This window comes from Marmota flaviventris, chromosome 5, assembly GCF_047511675.1.
Source record: "Marmota flaviventris isolate mMarFla1 chromosome 5, mMarFla1.hap1, whole genome shotgun sequence".
In the NCBI taxonomy this organism is placed as follows: domain Eukaryota; kingdom Metazoa; phylum Chordata; class Mammalia; order Rodentia; family Sciuridae; genus Marmota; species Marmota flaviventris.
In genome coordinates, this window is record NC_092502.1 from 72461059 (window position 1) to 72477857 (window position 16799).

General features: G+C 45.1%; 1 protein-coding gene across 5 annotated transcripts; it reads right to left on the minus strand.

Annotated features, from left to right (window-relative positions):
* Positions 1–2449: 2449 nt before the first annotated feature.
* Positions 2450–15877, minus strand: Fam53c (family with sequence similarity 53 member C). 5 transcript variants are annotated; one of them, XM_071612331.1, is made up of 6 exons: positions 15673–15715; positions 13992–14304; positions 12577–12806; positions 12162–12219; positions 6995–7779; positions 2450–5499 (listed from the first exon to the last, which is right to left on the minus strand). In XM_071612331.1, exons 3-6 carry the CDS (start codon positions 12652–12654, stop codon positions 5242–5244), a joined length of 1179 nt encoding a protein of 392 aa, XP_071468432.1. In that variant the 5' UTR covers positions 12655–12806; positions 13992–14304; positions 15673–15715; the 3' UTR covers positions 2450–5241. The 5 variants fall into 5 exon arrangements, with proteins under 5 accessions (XP_071468432.1, XP_027783341.1, XP_027783343.1 ...); XM_027927540.3 differs by lacking the exons at positions 13992–14304; positions 15673–15715 and adding an exon at positions 15802–15877; XM_027927542.2 differs by lacking the exon at positions 13992–14304 and having other exon boundaries at positions 15673–15773.
* Between the last annotated feature and the right edge of the window lie 922 nt (positions 15878–16799).

Consider the following 16799-nt stretch of genomic DNA (forward strand, 5'->3'; position numbering starts at 1 on the left):
ACTGAATTCATTTAATACATGGTATAGGATATTGATTTTTTCTGATTAGAAAGGGAGGCTGTAGAGAAGGGAAGATGTGGAAATTTTTGACCAATTGGTTTTCACAATGCACTGGGGAACCTCAATTATTTAATATTGGTAAATGTCAGACTAGCATGTTCCATGATCTCATAGATGAAGAGACTCGAGTATATACAAACCAGAAAAAGGGTCTAGTAATAAGATATGACTAAGGCTCTAAAAGTGGCTTATTTCATGAATTTGCCCTATAGACAGGTAAGAGAAGTAGCTGGTTCTTTCTTGAAGTCTTCTGTGCCTATCCCATTTTATCCACTCCATAACCTTGTCCTACTTTTCTTGTAGCAAAGGCTGGGGTGGGGGACAAGAAATATACACTTAAATAAAAATCATCTAGGAAACTCATTCTAGAACTATCCCTATAGAGCACCAAGAAAACATTCTTTCCCCGTCCTTGTAACTTCCATCTCCACAGTCAACCTCAGGCCTGAGAATGTTTTTTGGGGGCTGAGACGCCACTTAAAGCACATACCATAAATTGTAGTTCATAGGAGGAAAACAAGGGTGAATGCATACAGGACCTTTTTGCCTTGCAGCTTTTCTATCAAAATTAACTAAAACAAAAACAAGACAAAAAGGAAAAAAAAAAGGGGGGGGGGGACTGCAGTTGTAGCTCAGTGGTGGAGCGCTTGCCTAGCATGTGTGAGGCACTGGGTTCGATTCTCAGCACCACATAAAAACAAATAAATAAAGGTATTGTGTCCATCTACAACTAAAAAAAAATTTTTTTTTTTTTTTAATTAACTGCTGGGGCTGGGGTTGTGGCTCAGCGGTCAAGCTCTCACCTAGCATGTGTGACACCCTGGGTTTGATCCTCAGCACTACATAAAAATAAATAAATAAAATAAAGGTACTGTGTTCAACTAAAAAAATAAATCTTAAAAAAAAAATTAACTGCTGGGATTTTCTCCCATATGGAGCTTTAATTACTGCCCCAATCTCTAAGGCTGGTTTCTCATAGCACTGGAGACAGAAATGTACTTAAGCTCAGGGATGGGAAGGGCAAAGGGGAAATTCATTCAACAAATATGTCAGACACTTTTCATGTGCCAAGAACTTTCCAAAGTGTTGCAGACACAACAGAATAAAACAAAACCCTCGCCCTCATGGAGTTTACATTCTTTTCTATACAAGTGAGGTTTCAGGAATGAAAAATGATATCACCCTTGGCCTCACATTAAATAAACAGTAGAAAAACCCAATTATAGGGCTGGGATGTAGCTCAGTGGGAAAGCATTTGCCTAGCATGTGCAAGGCCCTGGGTTCAGTCCCCAGCATTGCCAAAAACAAACAAACAAATCCAAGTATAAAATTCAAAAGAAAAGAAAAAAGGGAGACAGAATCATTTTAGATGTTCAAACTTTAGCTCAACAACAGTTTTGAAGGAAGAAAAAATTAATACTAAGCCACTTTTAATCACATGCCACAGCCCTAACCCACCTCCAAAGCCCCTCCTTTGTTTCCAGGGAATGCGATAAGTCCCATACTTTCTAAGGTGTATTTTCACCTTTGCAAAGGCTCCAGGTAGTCAAGCCAATCCTGTCCTCCTGTGCACTTCATCAGTATTCAATGATGAGTGTCACCAATTTGAAGCAGGAAACTAGGACATAGGCTAAGCAACTTGACTCTTACTGCCTGGCTAGTCAACACCACCACTGATAAAGAAAGGCTACTGGGCTCTTGCCTGATCTCTAAGCTACTACATTTCACTCACACACATTAGAAGATGGTTAACACAGGGAGAAGAGAAAGGGTAGAACAGAAAAGTCTAAAGACTTGAACTACACAGCTTCTTTCAGCAAACACTCCAAATTGAAGTATTAGGGAAAATACCCATCCCCTAGGACAAAAGAGAAGCTTTGCTGCTGGGATAATTTTCCAAAAGCAGTATTTTTAGGATGGAGAAATTGCCCAGGTCTTTGGAATCTGAAATCTGATGACTACATATCCATCCCTCCAGGACACAACATGTGAAAGCTCTTAAGAAAGAAAGAGATTCCTGGCTGTTTCCCACCCTGCTTTCTCCCTGCACCCAAAGCCTGTAAACCAATCCAGACCAAGTTTCTAACCATACCATCAAGCACTTCTCAGGGAACTGAAATGTATTAATACCTGACTTCAACCCACTGGAAGTGAGAGTGAAAGCAAGGAAGAGGAGATAGGTATAAGTGCCAGGGACAGAGAACAAATCAGACTGCTAGAAATAACCAAGGCCTTGACAAAAGTCTGGGCCGTAGGATCTGATCTGCTGTGGTGAAAGGCCTAATCATGTCTTAGAAAAAGGAATTGGAAGCTAGCTAGGTGACCTGCTCCCTGCCTCTTCCTTGCCTTTCTTTGTGGGTAAGGGAAAAAGACACTGTAGTACACAAGATTGCTTGGGAAAATGGATTATTCTAATAAAACTTTATTTTTTCAAACACAGCCACAGAGGCAGAACCTCATGTTTAACACACACAGACTTATGGATTTTTTTTTTTAATATAAAACAAAGTTTACGAAAAATCTTTTTCCACTTTTGTTTTTGTAATCCCATTAGTACAGGGACTTTGGCAGCAGGTGGGAGTGAAGGGCAGCTAGGCTGCCACTGGGCAGTCACCGGGCACAGGAGGAGAGCACCAGCCTGGGAGTGGCTTCACTCACACACGCAGGAATACTCACCTACTGGCCAGCCACACCACACACACAGCACAGATGCAGACATCAACCCAGTGTCAGCCACAAGCCCTGGAGTTGTGTTCCACTCTGGGTAAGCCCAATATGTGAAAATCCAAATATTCAAAACAGCTAAAATAGAGGGAAGTTGCTTGCTTTACAAAAGAAGCAATCATGGCTGCTTTGAAATAGTCAGCAGTCCAAATGCATTAAAAAAAAAAAAAAAATAGCATCTGGCTTACACAGAACTGTTGGAACAGACCTATTGTGTAAAGCAAAATGAACCACTTCTTAAAAGGCTTTTTCCAGGGCCACAGGTGCTTAGATTAAGAAGCAAGATGATAGTTCTGACTAGTTGAACTTTCCAGACTTAAAGTAATGGAATTAAAATACAACAACTGTAGACCTTCTCCCCTAAGGATGGTGCCCTAGGTGCTAAGGAAGCCAGGATGGAGCTGAACCACTGCTCTCATTTCTTCAGTTTAGGGCCTATAGAGACCCTGCTGGCATTGCCAGTGAACTACTGGAAACTGGCACAGCCAATCTGCAGCAGAGAGCCCAGGGATGAGGATGCCCCAGGAGGAAAAGAAGTCGGCACCAGGGAAATTATGGCCTGAAGAGGGAGAGAAGAACCAGGGGAGGGATGAAACCAATGATGGGCAACTCCTGGGCTCACAGTTTCCCTGGATTCTCTAGAGAGCCTCTCTCAGGCCCCTAGAGACCTGGTAGCCCAAGTGGCAATATGTGGTAACTAGCAAGGAGATGGGAGGAGCCCTGGAAGGGTAGAGCCTCTGAGGGCCACAGGCTCAAGAAGACATGGCCACCTCCTCTGAAGTGGAGGCAAGGAGGCCAAAGCCTCTGATTCTGACACGATATATAAAATGTCAGGCTCAATTCCATAAGGAAGAAAAAACAGAATTTGGTCTTCTTCCCTATCATGAGAAATTGGGTCCTAAGACACCCTGGAAATTGAACAGAAAAATGCTCTTCTTGCAATAAACAGAAAGAGCAGGTCCAATTTGGTCATGCAGGGTCTAACCAAAGCTGGACAAAACCTTATAGGCTACTATGGCAGCAGCTTCAGTATGCATATTCACTGGTGCCAGCCCTAACAAGGTATCTATAGCTCTATAGTCCTCAAATCCACCACTGAGGCCACCGAGACCTGCTGCCCTGGCTCAAGTTGTGGATGAGAAACAAAAAAGGAAATTCAATCCAACAACAACAAACTCCCAGCTGCTTCTCACAGCCTTTGCTTTACACATCCTTAGCCAATCCCTCAGTGAGCCCCAACCTCCTTGTGGTCTCTCAGGGCCAATTAGAAGAAAATAAACATTTCCTGGCAGAAGTGGAAGATAAGCAAACTATTAAATGCTGATCACCCCTTCTTCTTTCTCAAGCATGTCAGAAAAGAGTCTGGGCCTGGTTCTTATAAGAATAGGTCTCCTTACAGACTGCTTCCAAAGGGCAGTGCTAGGGCAAGTTTACCCCTTTCTGCTGGGGACTGAATGCTACTACTCTTGTTGCAAGTCTGCCTCAACAGATGGTGGGGACCAAGATAGGGCCTTGCTATCTTGTCTCTAAACTGGATGGTCAGAAGATAAGAGGAAGAGGTCCCCTCAATGAAAAAGAGACAGAGCCCTTCAACCCAGTCTCATGTTGCCCACATGTTGCATCTACACAGAGAGCCGGAGAGGCAAGTTGTATATGGCCTAGACAATCTGATGAGAAAAAACAGGCCAGCTCAGAATAAACATGGCAACCCCTGCAGCCCTCAATACTAGATCTAGTGGGAGGGGGTGGGACTGAGGAAAAGACCATTAGCTGAGGTCACATCACTTAAAAGGCCCTGGTGTACCCCAAAACAGTATCCCTTGCAGAGCCAGTGTTGCTATGGATTATAAGCCTGGTTCCAGAGCTCTTTAGAAAAAAGGAAAACTTGGAGCCATCCTCTTGGCTCCTTGAATAAGCCCACTGTCCCCTTAAAAACTCAAGATCCTTGGGGTATCATGATGCTCTGTTGTTAAGGAGCTGCCTTCCTTCCCTAAGGCTATGCAAACACACTTTTCTCCTCAAGTACACTCCCATGCACGCACACACTCTCACACAATTTCTCTGAGGAGGCTGACTGAACCCCCCCACCCTGGCCAAATTCTAAGACACAAGTGCCCTTTGAAGCAAAGGGGCTAGTGAAATTCCCCGAGCTGGGGTCAGCAGACCCCTTCCTTCCCTGCCCATTGCTCTCAGCGGCAGGGATACTCACACTCAGGGCCGCCATGGAAAGGGTCTGCTCTGGGGCTGTCCCTCCCGCCACCAGCTCCGTTTATCTTGTCCCGGCCAGTCTCTTGGCATGGTCGAGCTTGCTGGAGCGAGAAGATTTCCGGCTGCCCTGAGTCGGAGCCCTCCACTCACCCCCATTCCCAGGCTGGGCCCTCAGCCTTGGGGCCTCGACACTTGTTAGTAGCCATAAGAGAGTCAGTCTGTGTGGCCCCAGGAAGTAGCCTCTCAGTTTTAGTTCTCCTCAATCAGATTCAAGTCCAGGTCCCCAAAGTCCTGCTGGCACAGTGTCCGCTTGCTCAGTGCCTGCCGCCCCCACCGCACAGCCCCCTCCTCCTCCTCTTCACTTTCACTCAGCACCTGGGAGGAACCCTCAATGGGGCTGCAGGAAGCCGAGAGAGGTGGGGGGCTACAGGCCATGAACCACGGTGGAGAGATGCTGCTGCCTTCCCGGGCTGTTTCTTGGAGACAGAGACCTCCTGAGTAGGGTTTCTGTCAAAAAAAAAAGACAAAGTTAGAAGATGAAGAAAAAAATAATATTTCCTACAGCATCTTAAGATATATTTCAAAGTGTCCCTTCTCAGTTACACTTGAAGGCAGGAATTTTAGGTTTTAGGGTGAGGTTGATAAGCATCCTGATAAAAAATTTGGAAAATTTACTACACAAACACAAATTTCTCTGAGGAAAGAGAATCTGGTTTCCAACAGATTCAAGGATAGAAGCTCATTTATAAGGTCCATGCAGACAGGAACATCAGTTGACTGTTCTGCTAGTCTCTAGTCAGAATCAAGTAAGTATATAGTGGGTTTTCAATAAGTGCTTGCTGTGTGGTTGGATGACAGTTACGAATAAATGAACAAATTCTCAAAGAGACTTGTGACCCAATGATCTAGAAAGAACATGAAAAAAGCAGGCAAGTATATACAACAACTGCATTCACATTAGGATGCCAGAAAACACTGATTGAACAGATAAACATCTGTTTAAGCCTCTCACGGGCCCATGTGAAGCAGTGAAAGGCAAGTGTCAAAACCAGCCCAGAGGGCTAGGAGGAATAGGGCACTCACTGGTGATGGGACTTTTGTGATTTATGCACTCTTTTTGGGGGGATTGGGGGTACTGAGGATTGAACCCAGGAGTGCTTTACTACTGAGATACATCCTCAGCTCTTTTTATTTTTTATTTTGAGACATGGTCTCACTAAATTCCTGAGGGCGCACTAAGTTGCTGAGGCTGTCCTTGAACTTGTGATCCTCCTACCTCAGCCTCCTGAGTTGCTGGGATCACAGGTATACACCACCATACCTGGCTTGTGGTTTATGTACTCCTAAAGAGGAAGCAAAATGCCTCTGGCAGGACAATCTGGGATCCCTTTGGAAGGTGTAACAAGGGTTGCACTCCAGTTTCTCTGTGACCCCTAGGCCTGAGGAATCTCACAAGACAAGACTTTCAGGGAGCTGGGTTGTAGCTCAGTGGTAGAAGCACTTGCCTAGCATGTGTGAGGCACTGGGTTTGATTCTCAGCACCACATATAAAGTTCTATTAACAACTGAAAAAAAAAAAAAAAAAAAAAAGACATTCAGTGCTAAAATTGAACAGTCCAATGCAAACCAGGTTGGTGGATCATCTTACCAAAAGCTCAGACAGGCCAGGTATGATGTCACATGCCTATAATCACAGACTTAATCACAGCCTCTAGGGAGGCAGGGGTAGGAGGATCAGGACAACCTCAGCAACTTAGTAAGACCCTGTCTCAAAATAAAATAAGGGCTTGGGATGGAGATCAGTGGTAGAGCAATTGCCTTGAATGTATTAGGCCCTAGCTAAATCTCCAGTACCATTAAAAAAATAAGATAAAGCTCAGACAGAAAAGAGCTTTCAGGGAAGCTCTAACAAGGAGACGGCTCAAAAGAAGGAATAAAAACGATGCCCCGACCCCCCCCCCCCACATTCCTATCCAAGCTCTCCCCATCATATTGGTCCCACCTGATTCATCTTGTCAAAGTCCAAGGAAGGCCGCAGACGCCGGGGATCCTCCTCGTGGCGCCGCTTGACCCCAGTCTTGCGGGCATCCAGATCACAAGGCTGTGAGCGGCTTCGGGGAAGGTTACGGAGACCTCGAGGTCGCCAGGGTAACTCCGGGGAAGATGCAGGGGAACTCCGGGCAGACGGCAAGAAGCGACTTGCCTGTGGGCCCAGGCTGGGTGACAGGGAGAAGCGGCGCTGGGGTGGGCAGGGTGACAGGGACTCAGCATCACTCTCCCAGGAGCCACTTTGAGGGGAGGTGGCACAGGGTCGAGAGGAATCTTGGGTCAGGGCCAGACTGAAAAAAGGGGGACTGTAGGGTCTGTGGGCTGGGGTACATTGAGAAGAGGCACTGGGAGCTTGGAGGAACCTGAGGCTGGAGACCCGCTTGGGGGGGCTCTGGTGAGGCACCTGCGGCCCACCCCCTCCACCAGTGCCCCGATGCTTGATGGGAGTCCACAGCTTGGAGGGGGCGGGCCGCCACACTGGCTGCCAGCGAGACAGGTCCACGGGCACTGAGAGTGAACGGCAGTGCCTCTTGGATGGAGGGGCAGGGGGCACAGGAAGCTTCTCTGGGTCTGGGGGCTCAGGGCTTAGGACTTGGGAGAGGGGTTGCTCCTGTGGGGAGCTTCCCCTACTGGGTGGTCTGAGGTGCAGGCTTAAGCCTGAGGGGTGATAGTTGAAGTTGAGGCTGTCTTGGAACTCAGCACAGGAACAGTGGGGCAGGCCCCTCCAGGAAGCACCTTCTGGAAGGCATTCATAATAAAATATTAATGACAGCTAACACTTTCTGAGAGCTTATCTGACACACAATGTACTGAGAACTTCATGTCGTTTCCCAAAAACCTCTATAAGAGAGGTATTATGATTATCCTCATTTCACATGAGACAAGTTCAATAACTTGCCCCAAATAGCTTAGCAGTCAAATGACTAAAGCAGCTGGGCATGGAAGTACACACCTGTAATCCCAGCAACTCAGAAGGCTGAGACAGGAGGATTGCAAATTCAAAGCCAGTCTCAGCAACTTGGCAAGGCCCTAAGCAAATTACTGAGAGACTGTCTCAAAATAAAAAATAAAAAGGGCTGTGGATGTGGCTTTGTGGTAAAGCACCTCTGGGTTCAATCTCCAGTACCTACTAAATCAATCAAACAGGATTCAAATCCAGGTCTGTGTGATATCAAGTTTTTTTTTGTTGTTGTTGTTGTTTTTGTATTTTAAACCCACTCTACTATACTGCCTCTATTTTGAGAAATCACCTAGAATCAAAAACATTTCAGGCTGGGTGCAGTGGCACACGCCTGTAAAAAGGATTGGGAATTCAAAGCCAATCTCAGCAGATTAGCAAGGCACTTAGCAACTCAGTAAGACCATGACTCTAAATAAAATATAAAAAAGGGCTGGGGATGCTTCTCAGTGGTTAACACCCCTGGGTTCAATCCCTGGTACTAAAAAAAACAAAAAAACTATTTGAGGGCTCAGAGGTAGAGTGCCTGCCTAGCATGTGCAAGACCCTAGATTCGATTCCAAGCACTACAAACAAAACAAAAACCTGTATTTCATATGCTGCCTTCAACTCACTTTCAAAGATAAAACATTACATGAGAAACAAACACGTCTGTGTGTGTGCCAGGCTTACCCTCACTCCACTCCATCTAACCCTATTTCTAACCACTCCTCCTTGCTCCCTGCCCAGGTTCTGAAAAGCAGACTATACTTTCTTTCCTTGGCCTTCTCCCTTCTCATATGTCAACAGGACGAACAGAATTTCAGGGCTGCCAAGAAGTAAGAGGTAATTAAGCAGGTGGGAGATAACTTTTATTCCTAAGGCCTGTTTATTGTTTATTCCTAGAGAGGAAAAACAGAATGGGGAAGACCTTTGATGATAGAATCTGTGCTTGGGAAACCCTAAGACTTTGAACTGTTGATGTTCCGTTCTGTCTGGCTACCCAAATACTCTGATTCCCTTCTCTTTGGCCTTCTCTTAAAGCCAAACAGATGGGGCCAAGAGAAGGAAGGGGAAATGGGCTAAAAAGAATGATCCAATCAAAAATCAACTTTTGGGAAATAGCACACTGAGAAAGGGCCTACTTCAAGCTCCTCTGTCTAGTTGGCTAGTATATGAAGTCAAACTTGATGACAAAACTTTTAGCTAACTCAATTCAGCCAATAATTCCTCTGTTTGTAACTTCCATGAAATCAGGGACCATGGGTCTTTAAGGGTACTTATAGCATAATACCTGGCTTTCATCAAGTGTTTAACAGTAGGAAAAGACTGAATGAAGATGCTTTTCCCAATCCACTTTCCTTGCCAACTATCCCAGAAAAGAAAATGAGATGCTGAATAACCCAGCAGCATGGATTAGAGATTTCTGGCTGTCTATTAGTTATGCCTATGAATAGGCCCTAGTTCATAACCTAGGAATTTCCACCTCAGATATATTTTCACATGTGAAAAATGACTTATGAGCCAGGCATGGTGGCGCATGCCTATAATCCCAGATATTTGGGAGGTTGAGGCAGGATGGTTGCAAGTTCAATGCCTGCCCTCAGTAATTTAGTGAGAAGCCTGTCTTGAAATAAAAAAAATAAAAAGGGCCAAGAATGTAGTTCAATGGTAGACTACCCTGGGTTCAATCCCTGTACCACAAAATAAACAATTAAAAATGACCTGTGTACAGGTTTTATATAGTGAACAGAAGATTAGATAACCTAAACTGCCAGTAACAGTAATCAAACCTTTAATCCCAAAATTCAGGAGGCTGAAGCAAGAGGATCACAAGTTTATTTATCATTGATCACAGCCTCAGCAACTTAGCAAGCCTGTAAGGAACTTAGTGAGACCTTGTATCAAAATAAAAAGCAAAAAGGGCTGGGGTTATAGCTCAGTGGTAAAGCATCCCTAAGTTCAATTTCAAGTACTAAAAGAAAAACACAAATTTACATACCAAAAAATAAATAAATAATAACCTAACTATACATCAATAGGAGATTGGTTAAATAAACTATGGTATATTTTTTTCAGTATAATAAGATGCTGCTACATAAAACAAGGAAATGCTCAGCATACTGATAGGGAAAGATTTCCTAGTTGTATTTTGGAAGGGGGCACTGGGAAATGAACTTAGGGTTGCTTTATCACTAAGCTATGTCCCCAGTTCTTTTTAACTTTTTATTTATTTTTATTTTTTGCAGTACTGGGAATTGAACCCAGGGGTATTTTACCCAGCCCTTTTTATTTTATTGAGACAGGGTCTCCCTAATTTGGCCAGGCTGGTCTCAAACTTGCAATCCTTTCTCAGTCTCCTGAATCACAGGGATTACACATATATACCACTGCATGTGGCTTCTTTTTTATTTTGAGAGTAGGTCTCACTAAGTTGCTGACAGTCTCTCTCTAAGTTACTGAGGCCTTATACTTAGAATCCTCTTGCTTCAGAAAACCCATCTTGGCTGTATTAAAAAAAAAAGGGGGGGCCAAGGAGTGGTGGTGGCACACACTTGTAATTCTAGCAACTGGTGAAGCAGGAGTTCCAAGCCTGCCTCAGCAACTCAGGAATACCTGGTTTCAAAGTAAAAAGAGTTGGGGATATGATTCAGTGGTAAAGCCCCTTTGGCTTCAATCTCCAGTACCAAAAAAAGATTGTAGCATAACATATGTTTAAAAGTGGGAATAAATATATGCATTTGTATTTGCTTTTAACTGTATAAAGAAATTCCAGTTAAGTATATAAGAAATTAATAATAGGAGTGGCTTTTTTTTCTTTTCCCCTTCAGTACTAGAGATCGAACCCAGGACTTCATGCATGTAAAGGCAATAACCCCAGGTCTAAGAGTTATTTTTAGGGAGGTGGTAGGAGCTGGATGAACAAGAGATAGGAGAAGATGACTTTTTTATGTGTGTGATGCTGGGGGCTGAACCCAGGAGTGCTCTACCACTGAGCTACAACCTCAGCCTTTTTTATTTTTATTTTTTTAATTTTAGACAGGATCTCACTAAGTTGCTTAAGCCCTCACTAATTTGCTGAGGCTAGCCTCAAACTTGCAATCTTCCTGCCCCAGTCTCCCAAGTAGCTGATATTATAGGTATGCCCCACCTTGCCTGGTAAAGAATATACTTTTATCAGTATAAACTTTTGGTTGGTATTCAAAATTTTTTGAACTATATAAATGTACTACCTATTTAAAAATTAGATTAGCTAGGTACGATGGTGTATGCCTGAAATCTCAGGGACTCAGGAGTCTGAGGCAGAAAGATTGAAAGTTCCAAGCCAGTCTCAGCAACTTAACAAGACCCTATCTCAAAATAAATAAAAAGGGCCAGGAGCACACACCTTAATCTCAGCAGCTCAGGAGACTAAAGCATAAGGATCACAAACTCAAAGCCAGCCTCAGCAACTTAATGAGACCCTAATTCAAAAACTATAAGACTGGGGATATGGCTCAGTGGTAAAGCACCTGGGATTAAAAAAAAAAAAAAAGATTTAAAAAGTCTCCATAAGCTATAAGCTATATAAGCTAACTAAGTCCCCAAAGGCACAAACAGAAAACTTTTATTCTAAGGCAGTAAAATGGAGACATATGCCAATCTCAGAGTGACCCTGGCAAGAAAAAAGTTCTAGAGGTAGGCTACTATTATGGTTTAGATATGATGTGTCCCTCAAAAGCTCATGTGTGAGATAATGCAAGAAATTTTAAGAGGTGAAATGATTGGGTTATCAGCCTTAACCTAATCAGTGTGATAACCCACTTGAATGGATGAACTAGGTAATAACAGGACATAGGTAGGGTATGGCTGAAGGAGATAGGTCGCTGGAGGCGTACCTTTGGGGTTTGTATTTTGTCCCAGGTGACTTGGTGAGTGGTATCTCTGCTTCCTGACTGTCATGTTCTGAATTGTTTTCCACTGTCATACCCTTCTACCCTGATGTTCTGCCTCACCAGAACAATGGAGTGGCCATCTATGTATTGAGACCTCTGAAACTATGAGTACTAAATAAACTTATCCTCTTCTAAGACTGTTCTTGCTAACTAAAATAGTTAGTTAGTCCTAGTCACTGGAAACCAGTGAAAGAAATACATGGATAGAGGCATGAACACATACACAAAACACACACATGATGCCTTACCAGACACAAGCTGGAAAGGGTTCCCACAGTTGGAGATGTCTGCATGATCAGGCAAAGGCTAAGAAAGAAAGAATAGCTATCATGATTTAGGTTCAGGGCACACTGACAAATTTCTAGAAAGCCCTCTTAAATTCTTTCCTGCAATTCATTTGCTATAGGGGTGTTAGAGACTTAGTAGAACAATCCACATCTTCTAATTTCTCAAACCCTTTTCCACCCAATTTTGATATCCCTTCTCTATCAATGGAAAAATCCCTGCCCCCTTCCTTTTGGGCTGGGTTCTAAGCCATTAGTGGCCTCTTTCAGTACAAGTACAATAATTATACACTACAGGACAAGGGTAAAGTAGTAGCAACAAACAGCCTCAGAAAAAAGGGGGAGGGGCCATGGAGAAGCAGGAAGACTGGTCTTTTACCAGACTGATGCTGAAGCGTGTACATTTCAGCTCATCCAGAGTCTGTTTCTGTAGCTGCTCAGTGATCAAGGTTATCATGATTCTCCCCAGGATTTTACTTGCACACTTTGGAGCAAATGATGGATGTCTTCCCTGTCGTTCTTCCAGACCTCACTCGTGAGTCGTCTTCTGCCACTGCAGCACCATTCTAGCACCATTGGGACTTCCCTCTCCAGTCATGCCTGCTGAGTCTGCCAATTACAGAGGGACCAGCCCCAAGTGATATTAGAGATATACCTGGTCCAGTGATGGAAAATGCATGGCACACATACCACAGCACCACTATGCCAAGCCTCTGGCAGACAATATTAATTGATCACAGCTTGCTCCTGATAAGCCTAAACATAGCCTCAGAAACATACTGAACGTGGAACTCCAGATATCTAGTAAAATAAACTGGAGTTCTCAAGCAATAGGTTGAAACCTATTTACCATTCCTATCCTGGTTCATGCTCTGCCATTTCTATCTGGAATATCAGAACCACTTAGAAAAGAGCCCAAATGGTTATTTCCATCCTGATTAGCCCAGTATTTATCTTCCACTCAGAAACTAAGAAAGGTACCTTCTCCTAAACTACAAAATAGAATACAAGGAGGGGCAATGGCTATAAGCATGACTTTCTACTTTAGACCAGAGTAAATAAGATTTTATGTCCTCTCATAGCCTGAACAACTGATATATTATTATTTTATAGATATCTTTGTGTATTCTCCTATAAATGGTCAGGATAATTCCAATTATATTTCAACTACACAGATTAAAAAAAAACTTCATGACTTCATTCAACTAAGTTGTTAGAATATCTGCAAAAGACCATGAATATAATCAATCAAGATTCTTTCTCATGTTTGAATTCTGATGGGGAAACTAACTCACTCTTACTAGAGAACAGGCTTCAAGCCCACACAATTGCTTAAGGAGCCTTGCTCAAAGGAAAAGGGGAGGATAACCCAGGTTCTTCTGTTTGTTACTAGAGATTTAACCCAGGGGCACTTTACTACTAAACCATATCCCAGCCTTTTTTATTTTGAGATACGATCTCTCTAAGTTGTTGAGGCTGGCCATGAATTTGCGAACCTCCCGTCTCAGCCTCTCAAACCACTGAGATTACAGGAATGTACTACCATGCCCAGCTTAACCTAGTGTCTTGAGGCAGGGAGAACCAGAAATGACCAGCACAGAGATAGCTCCCCTGAAAATGTATGTAGCATTAGCTCATGTAACAATCAAGAAATCTGTCTTAATCAAATTAGCTGAGGCAGTTTTGGCAATCACTTCACATTCTTCAGTTTACTCATAAGTAAAATGGATACAATAATCTTAATCTCTCATAGGAATGATATAACATCATATATCAAAATATACAAAAACATACCATCTGACCTATAAAAATCAGGAGCCCACACAGACTGCTGTTTCTCATTCTTTCTGTTTGTTGTTCTTCAAAGCCTTGGCATGCCAGAAGTGATGGTATCATTAAGATGAAGAAGGCAATAGGGTCTCTCTCTGGTTGGATGCCATCCTCCCTTACCTGCTCACCAAGGAAGGAAGCCTAAGGCAGTACTTCCTTCTGTGACCTTGGGGGCAGATCACACTCTACAAAGGAGGGAATTATCCCTACCCAATTCTCACTTCAGAAGGAGGCCACAAGGAAAAGCAAAGAAATACACTTGGATGTATTTTGAGTTCTTTGGAAGAAAGACACAGAAATCAATCATCATTATAGTTAACTATAATTTTCATGCATAATTATTACTACCACCCTGAATAAAGTTCCTGCTTCCTTCAAGCTCCTTTCAGTTGTTTCTCCCATGTTCTTGTGAGAGAAACTAAAGCTCATATCACTTCTGCTCCTGGTTTCTTAACTCTGCTCTCAAAGATCAACCAGAGAGGAACTTAACTGCAGGCTTTTACCCTAGAGACCCCAGGCCTCAGGCTGACCAGTCAAGAGGAGCACCGAGTAAAGCAAACTCTTTCAAGCTTTTCATGAGGGCTTTGAACAAGCAGCAAACTCCCACCCTCTCTAGGATCAAGTGAAGTGAGTGATTTTGTGTTTTTCTGCATTTTAATTATTGGGATGTGGCCACACACAGCGGTAACTGGAACAATGCAACTACTACCACACAACTGATACTCTCAACCTGAGTTTCCTAAAACAGGCCAGGCTGAAAGGGGGAACGGAAGCCATAAGGAATCAAACCAGGACACAAAAGAAGGCAAACCAGCTCCGCGAGGGGCCTCCTCTTTCTCAAGCAGGCACTGAAAAAAGTGTTAAGAAGCCCTCTCTTGTCGCCTTCCTACCCCTTCCATTTTGTGTATCTAAGAGGTAGAGACAGCCCTGAACGTTCACTAAACTTAAAACTTCTCAGCCTAACTGGCAAGGGGCTCAGCCCTTTACAGACCAGCAGGCCGCTAGGCCCTTCCAGCAACCCCACCAGGCCTAACAGTCTAGGCTCTTCCAACACAAGCCCCCTAAAATAAAGATTAGACCCCCACTCCACTGCTATTGGTCAATAGTAACCCCTGACACTTGTGCTTCAGGGATGCTTGGGTTGTGCGGAAACCTGAACAACCTTGGATCAAGTAAGGCCAAGGGACAGGAGAGTCACAAATCCCCTGGGGATCTTCCCCCCCCAGGTCCAAGCCCCTCGCCTCTGGTGGAGAATGAAGGAAAACACGAGGGAGGAAGGGAGATACAAGAACAGGTAAGCGGGGATCTGACTGCTCTTTTTCCATATGGTTCTTGTGGGGATAGGGGTGACAAGTGGGGAGCACCCCTCCCCCCACCCCGATGAAGAAGCAAAAGGCTAGGCCCCCTCCAATCTTCAACCTCTCCGTCTGTTGCCCTGACTGTCCCCGCGGGGTGGGGCATGGGGCGTACGCTAACCCCCCCACACGGGGGGGGGAAGCTCTTTCAGAGGTAGGGGCTGTCGCTGGCCTCTTCCCACTCGGGTTCCAACATCTGGCCGCGGGAAGCGAACTCAGGACACTAGGGATGGGGAGGGTCTGGGACTTAAGACTCCGACACCCCCTCCCCCACCAGGTCCCGTGCTCACCCCGCGGAGGCGGCCTGTGAGGCCGGGCCGCGCGGACGGCTGGTCTGGGGGAGGGGAGCAAGGGAAGGAGGAGGGACGGCCGAGGTGCCCGCCCCGAGGCCCCAGCGCCACCTGCCCTCCGCCACCTACCGCGGCTCCATCAGCTCCCAGGGCCGCGGCCGGAGCAGCTCTGAGCGCTCGGTTCGCCCCACGGTGCCCTTAAAAGGCGCCGGCGTGAACCAACGGGCCTCTGAGGCGAGTGGGGGAACACTCGCGCTCGCAGAATCCCCCTGAACCTCCTGCGGAGTCCAGAGCCCTGTGTCGTTTCTCTCTTAAAATCTTCCTAGTGTAGCACTGTCGGGAACGAGCCTGAGGCTTTGATTTAATGATGGGGCGGTTTCCTCACTAATAAGTCAACCCCCCTCCAAAATATCACAGAAGGTGGAAGGGTCCAGTTGGAAGCATATCTTGAAACTCGTAGGGGAGGCCATGTCGGACGAAAGTAAACAAAGCCGTCGCTCTCGCCCTCCAGGTCTACATCTAGTCAGCTGCAGTCTCTCACAACCTTCGGGCCGCTTAACAGAATTAGCGACTTGCTTCTCACCTGTTTTCTCACCTAGATGGATACAGTCTCCTTTCTGGAAGAATCCCCTTTCCCCCAGCAAAGGACCGGTCCGTGGCGTGAAGACTGCTGGGAAATGTAGTCCAAGCGCCGATCAGGGCCTGCTCTGAGTCCCTGGAGCCCCTCTTCCAGCAGCCGGATCGGCTCAAACCTTATAAACCAGGAGTTAACAATGGTTGCGGAGATGTGCTCACTTGATTCTGTAATTTATCCTCACCCAAAACACTTTGTAAAGCTGAGGAGGGCCCGTGGCCGTTCACCTCCTCTCCTCCCTTTACGCACCCCCCCCCCAGCAGGATGAGGTAATGGGGTTGTGATTATGACATCATAGGCGGTTCAGTTGCTTGCGGGGCGGCGGGGGGGGGGGGAGAGAAGTACGGTGGTAACAGCTGGACGACTCTCTTTAAGACAGAAAGGGAGGAAACGAGGAAACGAGCAGATGGTGTTGACGGGCGCTATATTTCCTCTTCAGGAAAAGGAAACCACCTTTTTGTTAAGTCTCAGCCACTACCACCACCTCCCACCT

Excerpts from the sequence above, each read along its gene's own strand:
- Fam53c (XM_027927540.3), bottom strand. The coding sequence starts at position 12,654 with ATGATAACCTTGATCACTGAGCAGCTACAGAAACAGACTCTGGATGAG. Across the intron at positions 12,220-12,576 it reads CACGCTTCAGCATCAGTCTG|CCTTTGCCTGATCATGCAGA; the intron begins GTAAAAGACCAG and ends TTTCTTTCTTAG. Across the intron at positions 7,780-12,161 it reads CCCTTTCCAGCTTGTGTCTG|AAGGTGCTTCCTGGAGGGGC; the intron begins GTAAGGCATCAT and ends AATGCCTTCCAG.